The sequence below is a fragment of the Mirounga leonina genome, unplaced genomic scaffold (genome assembly GCF_011800145.1).
Source record: "Mirounga leonina isolate KUSES-001 unplaced genomic scaffold, KU_Mleo_1.0 Mir_321, whole genome shotgun sequence".
Lineage (NCBI taxonomy): Eukaryota > Metazoa > Chordata > Mammalia > Carnivora > Phocidae > Mirounga > Mirounga leonina.
In genome coordinates this window covers 592,354-615,463 of record NW_023270680.1, presented here as the reverse complement: position 1 = coordinate 615,463, position 23,110 = coordinate 592,354, and the positions used below count along the sequence as shown (strand labels likewise).

General features: G+C 45.6%; 1 protein-coding gene and 1 long non-coding RNA gene across 7 annotated transcripts in view; one reads left to right on the top strand and one right to left on the bottom strand.

The window, feature by feature from the left end:
* PRKAG2 (protein kinase AMP-activated non-catalytic subunit gamma 2) overlaps positions 1-19,231 on the top strand; it is a 177,928-nt gene extending 158,697 nt beyond the window's left edge. For all 6 annotated transcript variants that reach the window (XM_035029842.1, XM_035029841.1, XM_035029843.1 and 3 more), the window contains 8 exons: positions 2,333-2,378; positions 3,996-4,050; positions 5,037-5,163; positions 8,088-8,253; positions 8,603-8,640; positions 9,789-9,935; positions 13,778-13,871; positions 18,228-19,231. In XM_035029842.1, coding sequence (XP_034885733.1) covers positions 2,333-2,378; positions 3,996-4,050; positions 5,037-5,163; positions 8,088-8,253; positions 8,603-8,640; positions 9,789-9,935; positions 13,778-13,871; positions 18,228-18,259 — 705 coding nt within the window. In that variant the 3' untranslated portion in view covers positions 18,260-19,231. The remainder of the gene's footprint in view (positions 1-2,332; positions 2,379-3,995; positions 4,051-5,036; positions 5,164-8,087; positions 8,254-8,602; positions 8,641-9,788; positions 9,936-13,777; positions 13,872-18,227) is intronic.
* The window catches only part of LOC118026825, a 19,956-nt gene continuing 1,589 nt past the window's right edge, over positions 4,744-23,110 (bottom strand). Inside the window, exons 2-3 of the long non-coding RNA XR_004683686.1 lie at positions 10,001-10,125; positions 4,744-4,830 (exon numbers count right to left, since the gene is read on the bottom strand). This is a non-coding gene — a long non-coding RNA (uncharacterized LOC118026825). The remainder of the gene's footprint in view (positions 4,831-10,000; positions 10,126-23,110) is intronic.

Below are 23,110 nucleotides of genomic sequence, written 5' to 3'. Positions count from 1 at the left end.
AGTTTCATTCTTCTGCATGTGGCTGTCCAATTTACCCAACACCATTTGTTGAAGAGACTGTCTTTTTTCCATTGGACATTCTTTCCTGCTTTGTTGAAGATTAGTTGACCATAGAGTTAAGGGTCCATTTCTGGGCTCTCTATTCTATTCCATTGATCTATGTGTCTGTTTTCGTGTCAGCACCATACTGTCTTGATGATGACAGCTTTGTAATAGAGCTGGAAGTCCGGAATTGGGATGCCGCCAGCTTTGCTTTTCTTTTTCAACATTCCTTTAGCTATTCGGGGTCTTTTCTGGTTCCATACAAATTTTAGGATTGTTTGTTCCAGCTCTGTGAAAAATACTCATGGTATTTTGATAGGTATTGCACTGGATGTATACATTGCTTTGGGTAGCATAGACATTTTAACAATATCTGTTCTTCCAGTCCATGAGCATGGAATATTTTTCCATTTCTTTGTGTCTTCCTGAGTTTCTTTCATGAGTGTTCTGTAGTTTTCAGAGTACAGATCCTTTACCTCTTTGGTTAGGTTTTCCTAGGTATCTTAATGGTTTTTGGAGCAATTGTAAATGGGATCGATTCCTTGATTTCTGTTTCTTCTGCTTCATTGTTAGTGTATAGAAATGCCACTGACTTCTGTGCATTGATTTTATATCCTATGACTTTGCTGAATTCCCCTATCAGTGCTAGCAGTTTCTTGGTGGAGCCTTTTGGGTTTTCTACATAGAGGATCATGTCGTCTCAGAAGAGTGAAAGTTTGACTATTTCTTTGCCAATTTAGATGCCTTTTAGTTCTTTTTGTTGTCTGATTGCTGAGGCGAGGACTTCCAGTACTATGTTGAATAGCCGTGGTGAGGGTAGACATCCCCATCATGTTCCTGACCTTAGGGGGAAAGCTCTCCGTTTTTCCCCATTGAGAATGATATTCGCTGTGGGTTTTTCGTATATGGCTTTTATGATATTGAGGTATGTACCCTCTATCCCTATACTCTGAAGAGTTTTGATCAAGAAAGGATGCTGTACTTTGTCAAATGCTTTTTCTGCATCTATTGAGAGGATCATATGATTCTTGTTCTTTCTTTTGTTAATGTATTGTATCACGTTGATTGATTGGTGGATGTTGAACCATCCTTGCAGCCCAGGGATAAATCCCACTTGGCCGTGGTGAATAATCCTTTTAATGTACTGTTGGATCCTATGGGCTAGTATTTTGGTAAGAATTTTTGCATCCGTGTTCAATCAGGGATATTGGTCTGTAATTCTCCTTTTTACTGGGGTCTTTGGTTTTGAGATCAAGGTAATGCTGACCTCATAGAATGAGTTTGGAAGTTTTCCTTCCACTTCTATTTTTTGAAACCGTTTCAGAAGAACAGGTGTTAATTCTCCTTTAAATGTTTGGTAGAATTCCCCTGGGACGCCATCTGGCCCTGGACTCGTTTGTTGGGAGGTTTTTGATGACTGCTTCAATTTCTTTGCTGGTTATGGGTCTGTTCAGGTTTTCTATTTCTTCCTGTTTCAGTTTTGGTAGTTTATATGTTTCTAGGAATGTATCCATTTCTTCCAGATTGCCTAATTTGTTGGCATATAATTGCTCATAATGTCCTCTTATAATTGTATTTCTGGTGTTGGTTGTAAATTCTCCTCTATCTCTCCTTAGCACAGTTTAACCCTTTGTCCTTTAAACTAGAGTTGCTAAAAATTTTCTGTATCCTTAAAAAGAAGGAATGGGTATATATGTCCATTTATGTTTCAAAATTTAAGTGTATCAGAAATTTTCATATTAAAATAATAAAAATATTATAACTAGTTTATTTTTTTTTAAGATTTTTTAATTTTAGGGGCGCCTGGGTGGCTCAGTTGGTTAAGCGACTGCCTTTGGCTCAGGTCATGATCCTGGAGTCCCGGGATTGAGTCCCGCATCGGACTCCCTGCTCGGCGGGGAGTCTGCTTCTCCCTCTGATCCTCCCCCTCTCATGCTCTCTGTCTCCCATTCTCTCTCAGATAAATGAATAAAAAAAAAAAATTTTTTTTTTTTTTAAAAAAAGATTTTTTATTTTTAAAGTAACTCTACACCCAGCGTGGGACGCAAACTCAAAACCCTGAGCAAAAGAGTCACACGCACCACTGACTGAGCCGGTCAGGTGCCTGAATTATGTTTTAAATTTAGAAAACATTTATCTTCAAAGAAATGTAGAGCATTTTATATTTCCAGTATTTCTGAATTATCTTGTTTCCACCTGCTGAATTATGGGACTCTGCAGTAGTTATGAAGTAATTTTTCTTATGTAGTATATGTTAACATTTGTAAATAAGAATTTTTCTCATTTGCAGGTACAGATTTATGAATTAGAGGAACATAAGATTGAAACATGGAGGGGTAAGCACAATTGGGCGTTAAAAATCTTTTAATATCAGGAAAAAAATGTTCTTCTTAATGTGTAAAATGTTTTAACTTCACGGATCCTTCTCTCTCTGCTTAATAAACTACATGATTAAAACATTCCTATTTTAATCTCAGTAGTGTACCATACTATTATAAATACGATCCATTCTGTTGAATGGACATTTATGGAGAACCTACAGCGAGTCTGTATGCTAAGGCTGGGACATAAGGACGAATGAGCTCGCCTGGGCCCCAGCCGCTGCCCCCAGTGGAGTCACCACTCACTTCTGAGTGTGGCTGTCCTTGCCCGCAGACATGTCTCTATATAGAAAATGCAGCAGGGGAATGCCTCCTACAACTAACAAAAGCAAGGATCTGTTCTTAAATTTAATAATTATTTCTTTACAAATTATGGAGAAACATAGAACAAATGAACTTTAAACTGGAAGATTTGGATAAATCACATGAAAAAATAACCCTTTAAAATCACAGGATCTTTTCTGAAATGGAGCTACTTTTTAAATTCTCATTCTACGACTGTGTGATTGTTCTTAGACCCATCATGCTGGATCGGTGGCGGGGGGGGGGGGATTGGACGGGGGGGGAGTCACTGAGGAACGCAGTCTGATGGACGTTGGGAGAGGGCTTGTGTAGGGGTCTCAGAGAAAAGCCTGCACAGAAACGGAGGGACCTGTAGACAGAAAAACATTAATTAAAAATGGAAAATCTGCTTGGAATGATAAGCAGTCTTTGTGAGTGGCAGCTGTGAAATCTGAACGTCCATTAGAATTCTCTAAAGGGCTAGGGGCTCTTTTAATTCCCTTTGACCTGTAAGTTTCATCGAATGATATAGTTGATTTCTAATGGCTTTATTAAGTCAAACCAAACAAACTCGGTCAACATGAAATCTGTATCTTAGCACTGCCTATTATGAATATATAACTTAACACCAAGAGAGATACTTCTTATCAAATTCTACATAAGTAATGTAAGACCAAGATTTATATTTATATTGTATATTTACAATTTGATATTACATGGTATTCGGAAGTAATAATGGTAATGTCAAGATATTCTTGAATGCTTTCTGTAGAGAAACCTCAGCAAGGCAATTACAGTGGATCTTTAGAAAGATAATTTCTATAGACTACAAAGATCCCCAAGATACAGATTTTGAGCATTAGTTTGGTAAAATAAAACTTAAGAACGCTTAAAGAACAAAGTTTGTTAAAACTTACGAAAATTAGTTTTAAAGGATTTCATGAGCGCTTCATCTCCGGAGGGTGATAGTAATTTGGTAGCATTCTAGTGACCTCTGCTGGTACTGCTTTTTCCGTCCAATTGCTTGACTTTTCTTCTCCTTAAAACATCTATTGTAATACTGTTTTCAAATATTTAATTTTTCCACAATGGCAACATCCTGAAAACAGTTTATAAGTTGTTTAAAATAGTCCTAACTATAATTTATACAGTAGTGTTAGGTAAAGTAGATTTATTTGATTTCGGTTTTTAATCCTTCTAATTGTTATCTGTAAACTGAAGAGAAATTTATGTAATAATTGCAAACGGCAAATGTGTTACTAATTGTATATTTTCTTTCTATAAAAACAGAGCTTTATTTACAAGAAACATTTAAGCCTTTAGTGAATATATCTCCAGACGCAAGGTAAACGTGTAAAGTTTTTCTCCTTTAAAAACATTCATTCAGATTCTCGTTTTGTTTCCATGATTGATGGATTTTTTTTTTTAATCTAGATAGGGGACAGCCTTCTTTATTTCATATATTAAACTTAATAAATTTAGAGACCATAGACTCAGCCATTGTTTGCCCAAAGGATTGATAAGAGGCTGGGAAGATGGTCATACTAAACAGTTTTAAAATCCTGATCACCTGCCGTACAAACCCTCTGGGGAGCTTGTTAATTCTGCCCATGCCTGGGCTCCACGTCCGACCTGCTCGGTGGCCTCTGGAGAGTAGTGCCCAGGAATGTGCATTACAGCAGCCCCCCCGCCCCCAGGGGCTCTAATGTGCCCCGATGTTGAAGGGCAATCTCCGTTAGACATTGGTCCAGAGGCGGTCGGAAGAACGCGCCGCCCCTCAGTAGCGCTCTAGCACATACGTTGTGATCCAGGCCTTCTGGGACAGCTCTGATACATTTCCACATTGTATGAAAATGTTCTTCAAACTCTAAGCACGAATGAGAAAAAGTGGAATACTGATTTTTAGTAGTTTATTTCCAAACAACCAGGTAAACGCACCGGTCTCCTGGTTGGCGGTCCCGGAGTGGGCCGCACGAGGTCGGCCCCAGTGCGGGGCACGGTCCACAGCTCCCTGACGCTGGTGGTGTCCGTTAGCGGTCCCAGGGGCTCACCGCTGCCGTCCCTCGAACAGCAGCGTTAAATGCACTGCTAGAAACTTCTAGCGATCTGGAGCTGGCTCTTGTATCTGCCATTAACACAGACCAAAAAATCAAAACATTTGCTGAGATAGCCAGTTTAAAACTTTTCCAAAACACGGTTTTAAGTCAAGTCAACCTTTTATTATAAGCTATGATGTAAAAACACTGCAAATGCTTCTAAAGCAGGGGTGGTCCAGAGCGTTTTACATCTCTCTTTAAAGCCTCCTAACAACTCTGATGGCTTTTCCCGCAGCCTCTTCGACGCTGTATACTCGTTGATCAAAAATAAAATCCACAGATTGCCAGTTATTGACCCTATCAGTGGGAATGCACTTTATATACTTACCCACAAAAGAATCCTCAAGTTCCTCCAGCTTTTTGTAAGTAGTTTTTAGTGTTTCTAAAGATGTAGTTGCATCTACTTTAATTTACTTCAAGTAAGTTGGCTCCTATCACCTCAGTAGGAGACATTAATTTTGGAATTGGGATTGTTAGGAGGTCTCCGTTTCTCAGCTGCAATTTCTCAACTTAGTTCTATTTAAATTGTACATTCTTCAAGTTGATTCCAATTAAAAAGCAATCGCCTTTCAGTGCAAGTATCAAAATTATAAAAACACTTGGAATTCTCTATTTAAATTAGAATATTTTATCACTTAAAGTATGAGGGCAGTAAAGCAATTTGCAAGTCAGTCTAAGAAAGTGCTGTGTAAGATAAATTGAGCCAGTATTTATAGCAAACTGCCTTATGATGCTTTATTGGTATCATGGTTTTGGAAACATTCAAAAAATACTGTCCCCAGGATTATCTAATTATAAATTGCTGTGATAGAAAAACACAAAGCAAATAAAATTTTGGCAAGAGAGTACCATGTTGGTCCAAATTCGGGCTGTGTTATCTGTAGGTTTTTTCAACTGTATTTGGAATGAGATGTCTTCATAATCATCCATAATATTGACCTCTTTGGTCAGTATTAAAAGAGGCTCAGAAGGACCAGAGTTTTTACAAGAGGACTTTAATTTTTTTCCTTTGGGTTACATGCACTGAGTTTGAGGTTAGAAGTAGTTGGTCAGCTGTGACCAGTAGGAGGCCTCATTCCTGCTTCAGAAGAGATCACATGAAGTTATTTTTTTTTTAAAGATTTTATTTATTTTAGAGAGAAAGGAGGACAGAGGGAGAAGGAGAGAGAGAATCCTAAGCAGGCTCCACACTGAGTGCAGAGCCCAACGCAGGGCTCCATCTCACACCCCTGAGATCATGACCTGAGCCGAAATCACAGGTCAGATGCTTAACCTACTGAGCCACCCAGCTGCCCCATGAAATCATTTTTCGAAAGAACTTAATAGACATTAAAAATCTACATCACATTAGCTTTCCCATTTCCTTCCACACAGCTTCAGTTACGGAAATAAACTCGCATTCTGGGGTGATGCAAAGGAGCCAAGGCTCCTCCTCCTGGGGCTCTGCTTCCATTTTGCAGGCAGAACCACAGGAGGTTTAGTAAGTGGGAGGAATCCCATGTCCATCAAGCCAGTCCTATATTTTAGTAGTTTACGGGTAAAACTAACACTCTCCGTGGTTAAATAAAAGCTAAGAAAGACGGTAGGAAGTTTACTGAAAAGCACACAGTTTAGTGGAGAGACCGTGTCGGGGATAGTTAGGGACGTGTGGAGATGGCTGGACAGACGTCACCTCTGTTGTGCGCAGGCCTGTGCGCTGCTCGGGCCGCCACCTCGGTGTCCAGGCTGGACGGGACCCAGGCTGGGGCCGTGTATTCAGGGCCCACAGGCTTTCAGCCCCTCAGAGTAAGCATTGTAAAATAACATTAATTGTCAGAGCTACATACTCTTATGCATTGATGACGGGGCAGCTACTGTCCTAAGCACTTCCCAAGACACGGCTAATCCTCGCCTCTGCCCTCTCAGGTAGGTATATTGATTAATCCCATTTTATAGGTGGTGAAACTGCGAGGTGGAACGACTTTGCAGGTCACCGCGGGCACATGGCAGAGTGGTTTCCGCCCCGCGGCCTCTCGTGGCCTCCCTCCCCCTGCTGCCCCTCAGCTCGGAGGTGCCTGGCTCAGAGGGTTAAACCCGCCCCAGGTCTCCCAGGTGTGACGAGGTCGAGTCCAGCCCGTTTTCGAGGCTGCGCCCCTGCGGACGAGGAGTATCAGCTGGAGACAGGCCTTGGTGTTTTCTCTTCATAAAGAGTAGAGGAGGTGCTTCTGCCAGTACCGCCTTACATTTGGGCCAATATGGTAATTAAATCACGCTCTTAGACTATGCAGCGAGAGGTTTTCAGATTAAAATACAGAATTTTAAATAAATTTCAGATCCTGGTTTTTACTGAATTGAGATCATTTTCTGAGAAAAAGTGGCCTTACCCGTGGAGACTTTTGACAGTTAGCCTAGGCGTACAATATGGAACAGGGGTTAACCTGCATCAAGATGGGCTAGATGACCTAATAGGTCTTTCTTTTTTTCTCTAAATTTCTAGGATTCTCATGATTTGAATATTGATGAACTCTTTGACTTGAACATTTTGTTTCTTCTAATTGTTCATCTTTTCCTGATAATTATAAGGTACACCAGGAGGACGGAATCAACTATACCCTTTATACAAGGTGGATTTTTGAAACCATAGACCTTATTTTGTTTTAGTCAAACGTGACCCTAGACTTCTCTCTTCTGACTTCTCCCTCCTCCTCTAAAACAGCCCATGGAAAGAAAAGTGAACTTTTAAAGGTTCTTTTAATTCTGTTCAGTTGGCTTGTTCTTTGTTCCTAGTAATCACAAGTTAGAGTCCTCCAGAGGAGAGTTCAGGATGTAGGGTGGGATGGGGTGAGGACTTTCTTAGCCGCAACTCAGATCATTCCCATCAAACGCTCTGGGCTTGGAAATGTGTGGGTTCTTCGTAAATAATGCTGACGGCAGGACCAGGAATTTAACATAAATAACTAAGAATAAAGGATTCTTGGGTGGCTATGGGTCTTAATTTCCAAAGAGACCTCTTGTTTCCTCTTCCATCCATGTTTTCAGTGAGTGAAGGGAAAGGGAACCTTACGATCTGTGTGTTCTGCGGTATTTTACTGAGTAGTTAATTATAAGCTTAGAATAGAAACCAGTTTGAACAAAAACTACAATTCTTATACGTAACATTTCCATGTTAATTCAGACAGCCAGGTAGAATGCTAGAGAACACGAACTTTAATTTGTTATACGTAAGTTTTTTGTCCAAGTGTGGACATGTGAACATTAAAAAGGTCTGTTTGGGCTCTAGAGCATTTGTGTTTATCTTCCTGTTTAGATGTCTGATATGCCAAAGCCTGCCTTCATGAAGCAGAACCTGGATGCCCTTGGAATTGGGACCTACCACAACATCGCCTTCATCCACCCGGACACTCCCATCATCAAAGCCTTGAATGTCTTTGTAGAGAGACGAGTGTCGGCCTTGCCTGTGGTGGATGAGTCAGGTCTGTGGGTTTGATCATACCAGGGCCTCGGAGACCACACTTTGTCCCCTGGGGGCAAACTTACTGTTGAGTAGTCAGTGGATCAGATCCGATGGGTGGCGGGCAGGGGTTGGGGATGAAAATTTAGATAAGGCAGATCAAGTCAGCACCAAGGAGCCCTCAGGTTAATGAGAACTCTAACTGGCTTATTTTCACATCTTCCATTAACATGTGATTTCATGTTCATTTAAAGTTAGACAAGTTTGTTACTTAGCAATACTTAATTGCTAGTAAATATCTGGTTAAGATAGATTTTAAATGTTATTTTTTGTTTCTAGGACATTTTTCTAACCTCTGTTTTCATTTTTAGGAAAAGTTGTAGATATTTATTCCAAATTTGATGTAATTGTAAGTATTTTTAATTTTGTCACACCTGTCATCTAGAATGCATTTAAAACATACTTATCTGTTGCGGTTTTCCCTAATTTAATAGCTTTTGTGGATGTGTGGATCAGAGGATTCCGTAGACTGCCCATAGTCATTGTACTTAATGTTCACTGGCTTAGCAGTGAAAAATATGTTAGTACTTTATAGTTGTCCTTTCAGTATATGGATAGTTTATCCAGCACTATAGCATGTGTAAATACTTTAAATGGTCCTATTGCCATGCACAAGACATTCTTCATTCTGCCAGCAGGCAGGTGCTGTGCACACATGAATTTGTGGATCCCTTGCTAAGGATCCCATTGTTTGCTGATGGGAACAACCGTTCTAAAGAAGACAGCAAAAAGCATTCAGGAGAATGACTGGAGGTCCTATTTTTTAATCCCCAGCATAAATCTATTAGCGGTAGTGCTACATCTTTCCTCTGGCTGCTTTCTTTTCCCCATTTTAAATGTGCTTCCTTAGGGTTTTATGGTATTTCTAAGAAAGTGAACTGAAACTTTAGTAGCCCCAAATGTGCTCATCATTTTTGGCCCTAATGTTGATCGCAGTGTTAAATACTTCTTTGCAACCAGCTGTCTCAAACCCTTTTGTTTCATTTCTTCTGCTTAACGATAACAGACATCCCAAAACAGGCTGATTGGAATTTGGTTGAGTAGGACTGTCTAAGGCTAAAGCCCCGTGGGTCTGTGGGCCCTGTCTGGCCTGCTCTTCCTCCACGGCTGCTCGATCCCGGGGCTCCCTCAGCACCTTCCCAGCGGAAACCTGGCTCCCCGGGCCAGGGCACCCTGGGGCGCTTCTCACCCCTTACAAATGTTAGTCCATCTCTCCAAAGGCTTTATTCACGTGGGCTCTAGAGCCTCAGAGGATAAGAATGGGGGGATTCTTCTGAAGGCCATGCCGACGCTATGTCACAAGGGTGCTCCACGACGAAGGTCTACCTCGTAAGCTTTAATTATTATTAATGATGAAATACTGCTAACAGCATGTGATAACCTGGCACGGTGATGAACATGAATGTTTTTAAAAATCAGGTCACTTGAAACTTACTAATTTTGGTTATGAATGTGAATTGAAATGAAAGGATATAATTCATTGTTACTTTATTACAGAACCTTGCTGCTGAAAAAACCTACAATAACCTAGATATCACAGTGACCCAGGCCCTTCAGCACCGCTCTCAGTATTTCGAGGGTGTCGTGAAGTGCAGTAAGCTGGAAATCCTGGAGACCATCGTGGACAGAATAGTGCGGGCTGAGGTGAGGCAGCGGGGCCACTCCTCCCTCCCCACCCCTGCCCCAGCCGCACTGCCCCAAGTACTCACTGGCCGGGGTGCCACGGGGGATGGATTGTGAATCGCAGGAACAGCCAGGGAAGCAGAGGCAGGTTCTGTCGGATATCGTGCTTTCCCTCTCCAGAACCTCGCGTGTTGCCTGATGCGTAGGTGATCTGGAAATGTTTATTGAATTGAATTGATAAGTCCTAATATCATAGTTGAATCAAACTGGTAAGAGACCTCCATGGTTTAAAAAATACATAATTAAGAAAACAAATATCCGGGGCGCCTGGGTGGCTCAGTTGGTTAAGCGACTGCCTTCGGCTCAGGTCATGATCCTGGAGTCCCAGGATCGAGTCCCGCATCGGGCTCCCTGCTCGGCGGGGAGTCTGCTTCTCCCTCTGACCCTCCTCCCTCTCATGAGGCTCTCTGTCTCTCATATAAATAAATAAAATCTTTAAAAAAAAAAAAAAAAGAAAACAAATATCCCAAGAGCTTTGAGTTCCATTAGGGTATTTATGAATTTGAAGTTAAAAATGTGTGATTATATAGTTTTAACAAAGTGAAGGATAAATCAAAATTATCTTTTGATCTTTTTAAGTTAATTTTCTCTCTTGCCTGATTTGGATAATAGTAGACAGTCTGATAACGTCACTTCCTGACCCTCAGCACTCACGTGCCCTCGTACTTTACTGCGTGTAGGATTTTTGGGTATACTAAAATAAAAGATGAGCGAGATCACTGGATAACGCATCTAATTCAGTATACCCACTCCCCAAATCATTTCTTTCCTTTTTTTTTTTTTTTTTTTTAGATTTTATTTATTTGACAGAGAGAGAGATAGCGAGAGCAGGAACACAAGCAGGGGGAGTGGGAGAGGGAGAAGCAGGCTTCCCGCTGAGCAGGGAGCCGGACGCGGGACTCGATCCCAGGACCCTGGGATCATGACCTGAGCCGAAGGCAGACGCTTAACGACTGAGCCACCCAGGTGCCCCTCTTTCCTTTCTTATTAGCCAGGGATAGGAATGTTCTCCCATTTATCCCTCTCTAGACTGAAGGATGCAGCAGTGTTCTTTCTGGAACAATCCCTGAGTAGGCAGAATCCATTCATAATGCTATGTCTGCTCTGGTACTTTTTACTGTAAATATGAGAATGCAGTCCAAGAAGAAAAGTCCCTGATAATTTTTTAGGCTAACAGGTGTTCTTAACATTACATATGAAGTAGGGGTCGCATCAGAAGACGGCCTCCCTTGCCGGAGCCGTCAGACAGAAACACAGCTCTGTTTTCATCATTGGGTACTGCAGACTTCCACCTTGCCCTGTGCTCACCTGAGGGGGGTCCCAGCCCCCATTACCACTACTGTGGCCTTTGGAACACATTTCACTAGCATCTCAGTATGAACTCCTAACCGTTTCTACTTGAATTTAATATCCATCAGTCTTGTTTCCCAAAGAGTTTTCATTGACTTAGGAATACATCTTAACTTTTAATAAGGTCCTTAGAATTACGTGCCTTTTGAAGATCATAGGTAATGATCCTATTTATAAGGACAATGGACATCCATATGATAGAGTCCCTCGTAACAGTGAAAAATGTTCTAGAAGAGTATTTGGTTGATATGAAAAAAAAAATTAGCAATGTATTGCTAAGAGAAAAAGCCAATTACTGTATATAGTATGATTTTATTCATTTATATGCATATATGTGCAGAAGAGAGGCTAGAAGGACCCACAGCACAGTACTAACTGGCTGTTCCCGGGTGGCGGGGTTCTGGCTAATGTGGAGAACACGGGGAGTGCAGGGCTCCTCCATTCTGAGCTCTCTTGTTGGAGCATATATCCCTCAGGTAAAAGAAAAAAGGTAATTGGCTTGTCCTTTCAGTTCATCTGGCAAGCAAGCAGATACTTCTTTGTAATAGGAAATGGGTCATTGAGGAAAAGAAAGATGTAATTCAATACTTTTCTCATTATGCATCTTGACTTTTTTCCCCATTAAATTAATTTCTTGGGGCACCTGCGTGGCTCAGTTGGTTAAGCGTCTGCCTTCGACTCAGGACATGATCTCAGGGTCCTGGGATTGAGCCCCACATCGGGCTCCCTGCTCAAGCGGGAAGCCTGCTTCTCCCTCTCCTCCCCACTCAGTGTTCTCACTCGCTATCTCTGTCTCTCACTCTCAAATAAATAAAATCTTTTAAAAAAATTAATTTTAAAAAAAAAATTTCTTTCACCCAATGACTCCTTACTGGGGGACCAAGGCCAATTTTACCTTAAATACAGTTGTTGGAGAAAGGGCATACAGTATCAGCAATGATTTATTTTTATGACATAAATACCACACCAGCTTTTTGATACCCAGGAATATTCACTAGTTTAGACTCAGCAGCAAATGACAAGAAAATGTTTTTGGTGGTCATTTCTACCTGGTAGAATTAATTCTCTGGGTGAGATGGCCACCCCTTGACCTTCAGTAGTTCAAAAGAGAGTTATTGAATTAGCATTTTTTTTTTTTTTTTTTTTTTTGAGACAGAGAGAATGAGAGACAGAGAGCACGAGAGGGAGGAGGGTCAGAGGGAGAAGCAGACTCCCTGCAGAGCAGGGAGCCCGATGCGGGACTCGATCCCGGGACTCCAGGATCGTGACCTGAGCCGAAGGCAGTCGCCCAACCAACTGAGCCACCCAGGCGCCCCTTGAATTAGCATTATTGATCGTTAACAAAATGTGTCTCATAGATGATAAAGCATTCTCTGATCCTAGATATAAGCTATTATTTTAATTTATAAATAATTGTATTGCAGAATTATTGAAGACCCTATAGTTTTTTAGAGCGATTTTTCAAGTTTAAGTAATCTCTACACCCAATGTGGGGCTCAAACTCAGGACCCGGAGATCAAGGGTTGCATGCTCTTCTGACTGAGCCAGCCAGACTCCCCTAGAAAAACTTTCAAAAGTCATGTCATGAGAAAGAACAAAGTCATTTTTTTTTAAACCCAAAGCAAGCTAAGATGTGAAAAGCATCCCCAACACAGTATCAGAGACAAATCTAAAAACAGAATTTCCTTCCCTTTCCACCTCCTTCCTGTGCCCCCCACAGTGTGTGTGGGGGGGAGGGGGGGTAACTGTTACATAGGGAGAAGAGGATCATCTCCAGGGTAACCAGCAGGTGTGTGGCTGCCTCAGGCCTAAGTGCTTAAGCTTGGAAGTCAGAGGTGCTCAGAGAAGCTTGATGCCTGCTCACTCCTTTCCTGTGTTAAGGATGCTTTGTTAGAGTAATACCTCTGGCCATTCGCTTATAAAAGACCTGAGTAGAACATGACATGTGAATATACTCTATTTCACTTTATTATAGCTCATTTATCCTCTGAACCATATGAACATATTAATATATGAACTTCGTGGAGAAAAGACTATAAAACAATGAACTGTGACCTGTTCTGTTCCAGCTCTCACTTGGATGTCTTTCCATGTAAATCAGTAGTGGATAGTTACTAGAAACTGAAATACTACTTTAAAAATGTAAAAACTTATGCTTAAAAGAGTATTATGACTACATCATAGTTCATGTTTTGGGTTGTATCATTCATATGTTAATATTCTAAAATCTGAGAATAGCGGGACATAGCTGGCAAATTTTTCCTACAAGTAGTTAAAGTCAGCATTGCATTTTAACTTTAGAGCCTAAGACCTTTCATGGTTCTGGACACGGTTTCTGTCTCTTATACGTGGGGTGTATTCCTTGTATAGTATATGAAAGACGTATTTGCTTATACCCATTGTAGGTAGAACCTTCTGTAAACTGACAGGGGAGCTACTTGTCTCGTTTGCAGGTGCATCGGCTGGTGGTCGTGAACGAAGCAGATAGCATCGTGGGTATTATCTCCCTGTCGGACATCCTGCAAGCACTGATACTCACGCCCGCAGGTATGCGTGCCGCCTGCCGGCCCTTCCCTTAGCACACAGGCTGAGCGGGGAGCAGGGCAGGCGCCTCCAGCAGCTGCTTCTCCAGCACCCACGCCTCTGGAAACCCCGTGCACTTTCTGTCTGGTTTTTCTTTGTAGTTTTACTGTTCTAGTTGGGTGAGAGAGAAAAGTTGATAGAAAGTATTCTTAGCATCCTATCCACGACCACAGTGCCTGAATAATTGAGGATTCGTTGCCAGATTCATAACCTTTTCCATTAAAAAGCTAAGATCTCTTTGGAAATTACATCAACTAGCGAACAGCACTGGTGGCTAATCTCGTTTTCTGCCAGGTCAACTCTGAGCAAGCGCTCACAGCGCAGTCAGGGAGCTTGCAGGGAGATGGGGGGGCCTCCAAAGAAAGAGGGGTTGGTGTGTCCTGTGTGCCGTGTTTAACGGCGAGGGGTGGGCTGCAGGGTCCAATAACCACCAGCCCTCCTTCTCCCTGTTTCTCCCCTTCCCACCCCCATTAAGTACAAACAGTCCAGCCTGGGGCCGGACTAAGCTGTGCCAAGACAGGCCAAGACCACAGACTAAGTCACTTCTGAGAGTCTGAAGTGTGCATGTACTAGAGTATTGATTTTTCTTGAGTTCAGAAACCAAACTGGCCAAGACTAGGTTTCAGTCGGTTTATAACCTAAAGATGCTCATCTGGAAGGAATCCGTGGCACCAGTGAGAAACAGCCCATCCACGATGTGAGAGCAGCAACACCTGAGGGCCGTCCATGGAATCAGAAACTCTAGCGCTGGGGCCTCGGACAGTTTCAATTTCAGCTCTTAGGGAACCTGAAACTCACGATAATCTTCATAATCATGAAATAGTGATAAAATGACTAAATGAATATGAGACTGTTGACAGCATTATTTGTAATAACCCAAAGCTGGAAATAACCCAGACACCTAGCAGAAGCAGCAGATTGCATGACGTTTGTTCTGTGGAATGCCCCACACAGAACTGACCATGAACACACATTGCTGTATTCGACCTCACACACGTGACATCGAGCAGAGGAGCAAGACCAGTCCAGGGAGTGCGATGACACTAACCTACAACTTCCACAGCTCCCTCATGCGCAGTGGGAAAAGGCCTCCTCAAGAGCAGACTCCTCCTTGCAGGCACGTAGCTTCGCACCTTCAGAAAAGGCCCCCCTTACCCCGGGCAGCAGGCCTGGGCCAACGCACACATGTGCCCAACAGCGTCAGCGAGAATTTCAGCCCTCCTCTGTCCTGTGGCCAAGATTCTTTGTGCATTACAAACTCAAGAGCAAACAAGTCAAGTTCTTTATCGTCTTTATGCCTAGTGTCACAGGCCATAAGAATGAGAATGTTGCCTGGGGCTCCTGGCTGGCTCAGTCACTAGAGCATCAGACTCCTGATCTGGAGGTTGTGAGTTCAAGCCCCACATTGGTATAGAGATTACTTTAAAATAACTTTTTGAAAAGTTTAAAATGAGAATATTGGGCTGCATGAGTTTACATTTCCATCCACATTTGAGATTTTAAAAATTCTAAGTCCCTAATACTGCTCTGTGGGGAGGAACCCTGTTTCACAGCCAGAATTTGAAGTGTGCGTTACCACAGAAATAACGTTCTAAAGATAGTAGTTGAATTAGAATTCTCTACAATGTAATGTGTAGAACACTATTTAGGAAGACGCTCCGTGTTCCTAATAACCGGATGACAAGTGAACGTTTGGAGCAGAACTCTCCTGGAACACAGGGCCGGCCCGCCTCGGATCAGCAGCCCTTGAGACGCTCACACCGAGCGTGTAAGCATCAGACGAGTGCAGCCCGATGGGCCTGATTCCCCGCCTGCCCTCCGAGCTGCCCGAGTGTGGGCAAGCTGCTCAGCTCGTGTAGCCTCTGCCCACGCAGCTGTAGAGCGAGCGGCCTGACACAGGCCTGCAACCCTGCAAAGATACTCTGAGTTGAAACCAAAACCGTGCACGAAGCGGCTTGTGCGCGACGAGGCACCATCCGTACCCAGGGGCCGCACCACCGGGTGGGTGTTCACGGACTAGGCAGGAAGAGGCACTTTTAGAAAGCGGCCACTGTTACGCGAATAAAAGGTACCAGAGGTCATTCTTTTCAACAGCTGACAGACGCAGTCCTCCACGGAGGATACCGACTTGCCATCACAACAGTTTAGCAGCAGCTACAGTAAAACTTAGACCATCCAAAGGAACCACATATATGCACACACACCACCAGTGAGTACCTGATCTGGAAGCAGGAGCTACAACTCGCTAGCCCCTTGTTTTTATAGGTTGTTAATCTCTTTCCAAAGTCGTTTTGTGCCTGAAGCTAAAACAGGAGAAGCTGCTGTGATGAGAAAAATGGTAGCGCTCCCACCGGCCCATTTGGAAACGTGCCAGCCAGACAGGTGTTCCGTGCAAATATCCATAAATGTTACGCTTTTTAAAAACATTCTCATGAGTGTGTACAGGCGCACTTCAGAGATACTGTGGGTTCGGTTCCAGACCAATGCAATAAAGCGAATATCGCAATAAAGCAGATCCAAGGAATTTTAAAACGACCACGAGCAGGCCTTCACGGGAAGAGCCCCCCCTGCGGACGGGCCACCCGCCCCCGGAGCTCTCAGCGGGGCCGTCTTCCTGCCGGTGGAGGGTGGGGGCGGCGCTGGCGGCCCCTGAGCCCCCCCCACCCCCCCACCCCTCGACCCCTCGGGTGCTGGGCGCTGGAGGCCGGCGCGGCCGCGCGGGTTCCCCGGACACCCGTGCAGTTCCCCGCACCGACGGCTCGCCCTCCGCGGCGGGCGCCTTTCCCCCCCAGGACAGCTGCCTTCGGAAGGGGGGTCGGTGCTCTCGGGCCCCGCCGCCGCCGCATCAGCCGAGCTGCTGTCACGCGCCGGGTCCTTCGTCCCCCCGGACAGGGAGGGGACTCGGGAACCCCCGTGCTTGGCTCGTCCCGGAGCAGCCCCTGCTCGGCCGGTCCCGTTTGCTCCCGAGCGTGCGGCCCGTCGGTGCCCGCGTCAGGCCGCGCTCCTCGTCCTCTTCTCCTCGGCTCGAGCGCACGGGCCGAGCGCGCTTAGCCTCGTCCTTGAGCACCCGAGGGTTTTCAGAAGGGCCCCGAGCGCCGGCGTCGAGGGCAGGTCACCGGCCGCGCTGGCCCCTCGCGAGAGGGCGGCCTGTCCCGCGGAGCTGGGCAGCCGGGCGCTGCCTTCTCCTCTCCTGCTTTAGCTGCTGAACTGTGTTAGGGACTGGGAGGCTCGAGGAGAGGGATCGGGGTCGGGGAAAGGCTCGTCAGTGGAGCAGCGAGCACGCACACATTTATTAAGCTGCCGTCTTATATGTGTGGTTCGTGGTGCCAACAATTACAACAGTAACCTCAGACATCACTGAGGGGCGCCTGGGTGGCTCAGTTGGTTAAGCTCAGGTCATGATCTCCTGGGCCGTGGGATCAAGTCCCACATTGGGCTCAACGCTCAGCAGGGAGTTTGCTTGAAAGATTCTCTCCCTCTGCCCCTCCCCGCATCTCTCTCTCAAAATAAATAAATCTTTTAGAAAAAGATCACTGGTCGCAGGTCACCATAACAGGTAAAATAATGAAAAACTCTGAAACACAGAATTCCCAGAATGTGACAGAGACACGGAACGAACGCTGTTTGGCAGACGGCACCAGTGGCTGGCTTGATGCAGGGCTGCTGCGGACCTTCAGTTTGTACGAACAGACTGCTCTGCAACGTGCAGTAAAGCGAAGCACAAGGAAGGAGGGTCTGTGTGACAGCACCGTGCACCTTCACTGAAACACATGCGTCCCTTCTCTTAAAAATGCTAGCAGTTCGGGGTGCCTGGGTGGCTCAGTCGTTAAGTGTCTGCCTTCGGCTCAGGTCAGGATCCCAGGGTCCTGGGATCGAGCCCCGCATCGGGCTCCGTGCTCTGCAGGAAGCCTGCTTCTCCCTCTCCCACTCCCCCTGCTTCTGTTCCCTCTTGCTGTGTCTCTGTCAAATAAATAAAATCTTTAAAAAAAAAAAAAATGCTAGCAGTTCTGCTGCTAGAACCCTTTTTTCTTTTTTTCAAACTGAATCTTGCATATTTTGACTTCTGACATGGTAACACAGATTCGAAGTGGGCTGCTGTGACTGCAGGTGGGGTGGGGCGCTTAGAGCCACCTGCTTGTCTCCTGTCCCCACCTCCCGACACCTAGAACATTCTCCTAAGGCACTGCAGAATACGTGTGAAGACCACCAAGCCGGGGGGCGGGGTGGGGGGGGGAACCACTGCTCCTATGTGTAGGACAGGCCCAGCTGCGACGTGTTTTTCTGTTGCTTTGAGACTTTCATTTCTCCATCTACCAACAGGTGCCAAACAGAAGGAGGCGGAAGCAGAATGACCACTGTGAGTGGAGAAGCCCTTGGAGGAGAACCTGAACAGAGATTCTGGGTCACGCTTTGCCTCATGAACACTGACCGTGACAGAAGACAGTCAAATGGCTAAGAATGTATATCAGGGTTTAGCGATGGGTATTTTTTCCAGTGATACTGAAACTGAGCATAAGAAACAGAGTTTATGTGTTTGGAGATTCAGGCTTGCATTAAAAGACTGTTTTCAGACCTTTGTCTGAGCGATTTCAAATGCTGTATGTTATTAAAGTGCACTGTGTCCTGAAATTTTTATTACTTTTCATTTCAAAGAATTCACTGGTCTGTAACAGGTAATATGACATAAGGCGAGCGCATGGCCTCTTCAGACCTAGTGCCTTATGTCAGAACACGCGACACGTCATCACCGCGGCCCATGGCAGCTTAGAGCCACACGGTGCTGGGGCGTGAAAGTCTGTGGACCTTCCAAATCAGTCTGTTTTCATTAGATTTGTTGAACAGTTGTAATTTGGATATAAATAATTACTTTATAAAACTTTAATGACAGTTTTATGTTCTAAGTGTCTGTTCTGAACTATGATGTAAACAAAATTGCTCTACAACAGCTTTATTTATTTTTACTTTCATGCAATTTTTTACACATCGTGGTGGGGAAGCTTCACCGTACCCATTAATAAACCATTGGTTGTTATTTTTAAATGGCAAATTTCTCATTTAAGTTTGCATCTGGAGAGGATAGGACTTCTAAAATAGCCACTGTTAGGTTTTAAAAGCTGAAGTGTCTGAAAGCACGTGTGGAAACTGGAAACAGGCAGCGGTTATGAGGAAACAAAAGTGCCGGGAAGATGTCTATTTTTTTCTTGTGTATTGAAATGTAAAATCATGTTTGTATGACTGCTGATGGAACTGTTTTTGTAAATTTTATTGTGGCATATACAGTATTGTCATATGGTTGAAAAGAAACACAATGTTTCCTAATGTAAGTGCTCTGAAAATGTCGACACTGTATATATATATATATACATATATATATATATATGAGTATAGTTTGATTTTTTTTGTTTTGGGGTTTTTTTTTGGCAGATTGAAAAATTAAAATAAATCTTATTATCGACCATTTTGTTAAAGAAGTTCTTTAAAATACCATGTCTTTCAGCACATATTAAAAATCTACATGCAGTTTCCCATTCAGGTATTTCTCCCCAAATGAAGAACATGAATTCTCGTATCTTTTTCCATCATCAGAAAAAAAACCCTTAACGACTTGATCCATAAACTTTACCTCTCTCCATTATTAAATAGAGTATAGTTAATGAAAAACTGGTGTGCAGGTTGTCGTGTACCGAGCCATGACTTTTTTCATCTCCTGAGAGGCCGAATATGAGAGCGTATGGGTCCGTTTCCCCGGAGGAACAACTGTGGTCGTGCCTCAGGTTAATGGTAATGTTTGGGAGAGAGGAAGAAAGGCACAGAGCCCCTAAGGCACAGTTTTGAAACTCAAAACCGCTGTTTTCAGTCCACACGGTCTGTGTGGCGCACACGAGTGTGTACGAGTGCCCCGCGCCAGAGTTTGGGCCACACCTGCAAGTGTGAGCCTGCGCAGCAGCCTGAGTGCACCAGCCACTTGCCAGGCGGAGGGCTGTTATCCAGGAGCTGTTTCCAGCAAGTGAAAAAAGCCTGGGTTCCGGTAAGTGCCCTCTCGGTGCCCTTCTAGAAGGAAGGAAAAGTGCCACTTTAGCGAGATGAAGGAAGGATTCTAAGGGAAAGGCCTCACTGACCTGAGAGAATCCCCCTTGGCACCGTTGCTGGACGACCCTCAGCTGTTTACAACACCTGCTCCCCGGGAGGCTCGAGGGGACCCCCTGCGCCGCCCGCTCACTGCCACTGGCTGGGCCTGCCCCCTGCCCCACCGCCCGCCCCGCCGTGGCCCTCACACCAAGGAGGAGCTCACGCACCCAAAGGCTTGTGAGCAAATGAGTGATGAATATGAAAGAGCGTATCAACACTAACCACATCTGTTCCAGAAAAGAAGGGCGTCCATACCGTTTTATATTCTAATCTCTAAGAAAAACTAAACAGATTTACTAAACCAATGACATTTCCTAGATTCTCCTACAGAAATGCATGAGCAGACAATCCTCTTAAACCACTGGTTCTCAACCAGGGGAGATGCTGGAGCCTAGGGCACATGTGGCCAAGTGGAGACATTTTTGGTTGTCACCACTAGAGGTGGGGGGTGGCGTGTCCTACTGGCATCTGGTGGGTAGAGACCACAGAGGCTACAGAGGATGGTTCCCATGACACAGTATCCAGCCCAAGATGTCAGTAAGGAATGAGCTTAGACACTCTGCCCTAAACAAGTATAATCTTCCGGGTATTTTGGTTATATTTGTTACTTCCTTACTGAACCCATCTGTCTTTGGGGAAGAAAAACTCAGCAGGCAGCCTTTCTGGGAAGGGAGACAGTCAAAATAATCCACAGGTGGATTCCAAAGGATTTACTTCCAAAGCTCTTTCACCAAAAAGAAAATATTGCTTTGCATAATAGCGCTCTCAGGAGAAAATTCCAACCCGGAGGGAAATACTTAGAAAATAAGTTTCACTTACATACACATAGCCTGATTTTATTTCTTGGACTTAACACACTGCACAGAATTTACCTTAGACATCGACCGAAGCAAGGGCATGGTACAATTATCACCTGGCTCTCAAAGGTACCTAGTTCCTTCTAGAACCTTCCGTGCTTGAAATACTGCTGCCCTCCACCTCCAAGAACTCACAGATGGGAATCTGAAGACTCGCTGAAACGCTGCTCTGATTTCAAGTATGGGCTTCCCTCTCTGGAAAGCCCGCATCACAATCACCTACTCTCCTCTGACACCAGAGCCTAAGGGGCACCTCCGTCGGTCTGGTAGGTTGGAGATGCAGGACTGGTCTCACAGCTGCCCCACTCGCCAGTGTCGGGAGCTTCTGGCCGTCTCCCATCCCCTGCTCCGGCAACCAGGAGACTGGTCACCACAACAGTCCCAGAAGGCAGGGAAACACCCCTCCTCCCAGCCCCAGGGAGAAAGGCGTCGGACCCTCCTGCAGGGGCAGAGCCTCTCCCCGCCAGCCGAGCGCACGTGCCTGGGAACAGGTCCCTTCCCTTCCTTCATGCCTCTTCCAAGCTGTGCTGCGGAGGCCTGGGAGAAATAAGAAGTGGCCCGAAGCCTCGCCCTGGGCTGCTTAGGGCCGCGGCCTCAGCTGTAAAGACCAAGGGAACCGCAAGCTGCTGCCCACGAGCCTTGGCGACCTCCCGGCCAGCAGACCCGAGGGGAGAGAGCAGGCCCCTGCCTGTGGCCCACGCACACCTGGCGCCCTCCTTGCTTTGGCTTCCTGGCCAACAAGGCTCCCCAAGCCATGGGGTCGGCTCCCTTCGGGCCGCGAGGCCTCCCCACGGGCTGGCCAGGGGGACGGGGAGAGGGTCACGCTCAGGAGACCTTAACCTCTATCTGCGGCCCCAGCCCCCAAACTCCTGCCCAGTCACCACCTTCTCCGAAACACCCCGCAGGCGCCTCACGTGGGACTCGCTGTCCTCACACACGAAGCAGAGATGCTGGCAACCTCCGAACCTTCCGGGAGCTTTTTAATCCTCCTCCTCTCCTTCCCGCCCCTTGAAAAGACCATAAAGTGGCAGCCTTTCTGACAGCCTTCGAATGCATCCAGACTGATGAGCCCCAAAAGCTGACCCTTCCAATTTACATTCGTCACAGCTGTTAAGTTGCATTTTTAAACCAAAACTCTCATCATCTTGGGCACCTGGGTTGCTCAGTGGTTGAGCGTCTGTCTTCGGCTCAGGTCATGATCCCAGGGTTCTGGGATAGAGCCCCACGTCAGGTGCTCTGCTCAGCGGGGAGTCTGCTTCTCGCTTTTCCTCTGCCCACCCCCCTGCCCCCGGGGCTCATGCTCTCAGTCTCAAATAAATGAATAAAGTCTTAAAAAAAAAAAAAAAAACTCTCATCAACTCATTTCACTGCTCAAAAACCATCATAGGCCCCACAGGAGTGGGGACCAGGCCCCCGCAGCCCTCTCCTCCTGCTGAGCCTCCGATGCACCTGCTCCCTGCCCTTCTCAAAGCACCAGGCCTTGCACGCCTGCCCACCGGCCTGAACTGGTCCCCCACCTCGCTTCCCACCTGCAGACATTCAACCACTTTCTCTGGGGCCAAATCAAAAGCTACCTCCACCGTGGAGGCTCGCAGGACTCTCCCCAGCTCACAGACGGATACCTCCCCGCTCCGACAACGGTGAGCCACACTTCCGGAGGCCTGGTCCACCCTGCCTCCTGCCTGGATGGCGGAGGGTGGTGCTGGAGGCCCCCTGGCACCTGGGGACAGAAGATGGGCTTCTCAGTACTGCCCTGCGCACCAGGAAACTGTTGTAAAACCCCTCGCCTTTCCTGACCTGGCTTTTCCCTCTGTCCAGTTACTGAGATGGACAAATACGTGTGCACACGCATACGGTCACGTGTAAGGTACCCCCTGAACGTGGAAGGACCTGCCAGTGTTAGCGGCAGGCCTTGTCCTCACTGATGCTGCGGTCCCCCGAGTCCCTCAAGGAAGGGAAGGGTAGCCCACTCGTCTCCATACTCTTACACTGGCTCATCCCTGGGCCCGAGAGGAGCTTCATGAATGTCCGCCCAACGTTTGATGAGTGGTTGGTAACAGCCAGTATATCCACTAGGATCAGGGGCTGGTGACAGGCTCCAAGCACGTGAAGCCGTTCCCCTAAATTGCCAGGTTACTTCATAAAGGTAGAGAGGCGCCGCAGAATATGGAGTGTCATCTATAAATTCCGAGGCAGCCGTCTTCTCTGCCTTATGCT